This window comes from Myotis davidii, unplaced genomic scaffold, assembly GCF_000327345.1.
Source record: "Myotis davidii unplaced genomic scaffold, ASM32734v1 scaffold455, whole genome shotgun sequence".
Classification (NCBI taxonomy): domain Eukaryota; kingdom Metazoa; phylum Chordata; class Mammalia; order Chiroptera; family Vespertilionidae; genus Myotis; species Myotis davidii.
This window is the reverse complement of record NW_006287459.1, coordinates 2,038,850-2,041,476: the sequence shown is the minus strand read 5'-3', so window position 1 is coordinate 2,041,476 and position 2,627 is coordinate 2,038,850. Positions and strand designations below refer to the sequence as shown.

The following is a 2,627-nucleotide window of genomic DNA, read 5'->3' as shown; positions in this document are numbered from 1 at the left end:
TTCCTAAACTCTGTGTTTGTTGAATACAATTAGTAGTAGAGAGTTTAAGACAAAAAAATAAAATCACTATATTTATTATATACCATTACTACTAAAACATTTCCCAAATTGATTTATTTTCATCTAAGTGGAAGATTTCAAGTTAATGTATACATTGGATTTAATAAAAATGTTACTATTTTGATTTAGGCTGAACTGGAGGCTTTTGAAAACAGACTGAAGGGTCGTCGGAAGAAGAACAGGAAACGAGATGAAGTGGCAGTTGAGCCATCACTGTGGCAGAAGTATAAATATCATCTCCTCCCAGTGTGTGCAGTTTTGGTGTTAGTGTTTGCATGGTACATAGCCCCTGGTGCGGCTTAAAATTTTTTGATCTGTTAATATACCTCAGATTGGATTTAGACACATTGTTAAATTTGGAATATTAGGAAGTGTACGTTGTACAACATGATATGTATTCACACTCATCTCTCTGTTCTCTTCCAGCTGCTGTTAGAAAGATAGAATGTTAAGCTTTATCTTAATATATGAAAAGTGGCAAGATAACATTGTTCGATATTAAAAGCATGACTGAAATGATAAAATATTTCATAAGGCATATATAGTGGCAGGAGAGCATGTTAGTTGTTCATTGTGCTTCCTTGTATTAACATAGTTGTTTCATTCACTATTTCAAACCAACTTACCCTCCCCTCCCCACCCTCCCATTAAGATGAAACTGAGCCACATGTGTAGTAAGAGGAATATTTCATAATGCTTTGGTTACTTATTAGAAGGTACTTTTCTTTATCATGTGATATTGTACTTTTAAAAAGATAATTCTCTAAAAGGCCTCTTAAATTGTAACATGAATTTATATAATTAGATTCCAGAAACTGGCTTATCAGTTATTGAAATAAATTTTTATGTAGTATGTTCCTTAGAGGAAAATATTGTTTTCAAAATATGCCAGACTGGATTCCTCACATGTGGGTATTTCTAGTGTAAGAAGCTTTCAGCTGAAGTCGGCATGTTTTATAAAACTTGTATGTGTCTTTTCAAAGTAATAATAAAAGAAAAACTGATATTTATGAGCACTATGTGCTGAACACAGGGCTTATGAGTATTATGTACTTCATTCTCATTTTTTCTTACCACGGTACTCTTAAGTAGATTTTTATCTGGAAATAATTAGTTCTTATGAAAAGGTGATAGAGAAATATCAGTAAGCCAAATCTGTTTAAATTGTAAGTCATTTTAAATGGTTTTGTTATTTAATTTTTGTATGATTAATGTTTTCATTAAAGTTTTTCATACCAAATTTGTAATCTAGAATATTTATTATTATCTGAAATATTCAGGAACCTGTAGGTTTAGGCTAGGTATTAGTATCAATGCATGAAAAACTCCAAAATTTGAGTTTATTATTAGCAAAACATAGTAATTAATAGATAGTAAAAAGTGGTAGAAATATATTTTAAACAGAAGTACAAAGAAGGATTTTTAATTTTTGCTAAATTTAATTCAGCTTTTTTCTTTAAATGTCTTGTTGATTAGTCAAGTATTAGCTGGTGTCTAAAATTAAAGGGCACTCATTCCTTTCTTTATGGTTTTTGCGTTTTTGATTTTAGTTTTTTTTACTTTAACTTTCCCAGTTACTTTCTCAGTAACTCAGAGTTACTGAGTTGGTGTTTAAGCTGCTACTCTCAAGACATTACCTTACTCTGATCTAAAATAAATATTAGAGAATATGAACACAACTTGGTGTCTGCCTGGGAGCCTATTTTCATGTATGCCGGAATGTTGGCCTACTAAACAAATCTAAAGCCTAGTTCATGTCTGTCTGTTGGGCTGCTGATCTTGTTAGGTTTTCTTTCTAAAAAAAGAAAGTAGTGAGCTGAGGAAGGGGTTTGAATGAGTGACAAATTAAACTGCTGTTTTTTTATTTGCTTGGCTATTATCTCAGAGCTTAATTTACCCAAAGTCACACAGCTGTGTATTCATTTATTCAATCAACAGATGTGTTTCCTCTGTGACAAAGATACTTACTAGAAGGTAAGTGATCTTTCTCTTGGGGAGCTGCTACAGGAGTAGAAGAGATTTTAAAAAATGAATACAATGTCATGTGTAATACATGGTATTAAAGAAATAAGAGAAATATTCCAGAAAGTGGTGAAAGGGGGGGTTGAAGGGCACTAGCTACTTTAGATTGGGAAAGTCCCTCAGGGATGGGTTCATTTCAGCTGTGACCTGAATGACCTTCACTTGAAGATCTGAGGGGAAAGTCTATGAGGGAGAGAAAGCAGAAAGTACAAAGTCCCTAAGTTGGCGAGATGCTTGGCATGGCCAAGCAACAGAAGGGTTGGTGTGGCTGGAGCTAGAGAATGAGAGGGGGAGAGAGTCTAGGGCCAGCCAGTTCATATAGTACTTAATAGACCATGGTAAGGAGTTGGGATTCTATTCTAGTCACAGTGGGCAGCACTGGGAGGTTTTAAATGGGAAATAGTTATTTTTTGTTTTTCAAAGATGGCTGGCTGGGGGATTGGGGAGACAAAGAACTTACATACTTACATGCATAGTCCATGGACACGGCAATAGGTGAAGACCTGGGCGGGGCGGGGGGGTGGATGTATGGGCTGGGAAGAGGA

The 2,627-nt window shown here is 34.8% G+C and overlaps 1 protein-coding gene across 2 annotated transcripts in view; it reads left to right on the top strand.

The window, feature by feature from the left end:
- Positions 1–1,810, top strand: part of NFXL1 (nuclear transcription factor, X-box binding-like 1) — a 37,552-nt gene extending 35,742 nt beyond the window's left edge. For both annotated transcript variants that reach the window (XM_015560987.1, XM_015560988.1), the window contains exon 21: positions 190–1,810. In XM_015560987.1, coding sequence (XP_015416473.1) covers positions 190–363 — 174 coding nt within the window. In that variant the 3' untranslated portion in view covers positions 364–1,810. The remainder of the gene's footprint in view (positions 1–189) is intronic.
- Positions 1,811–2,627: the final 817 nt, after the last annotated feature.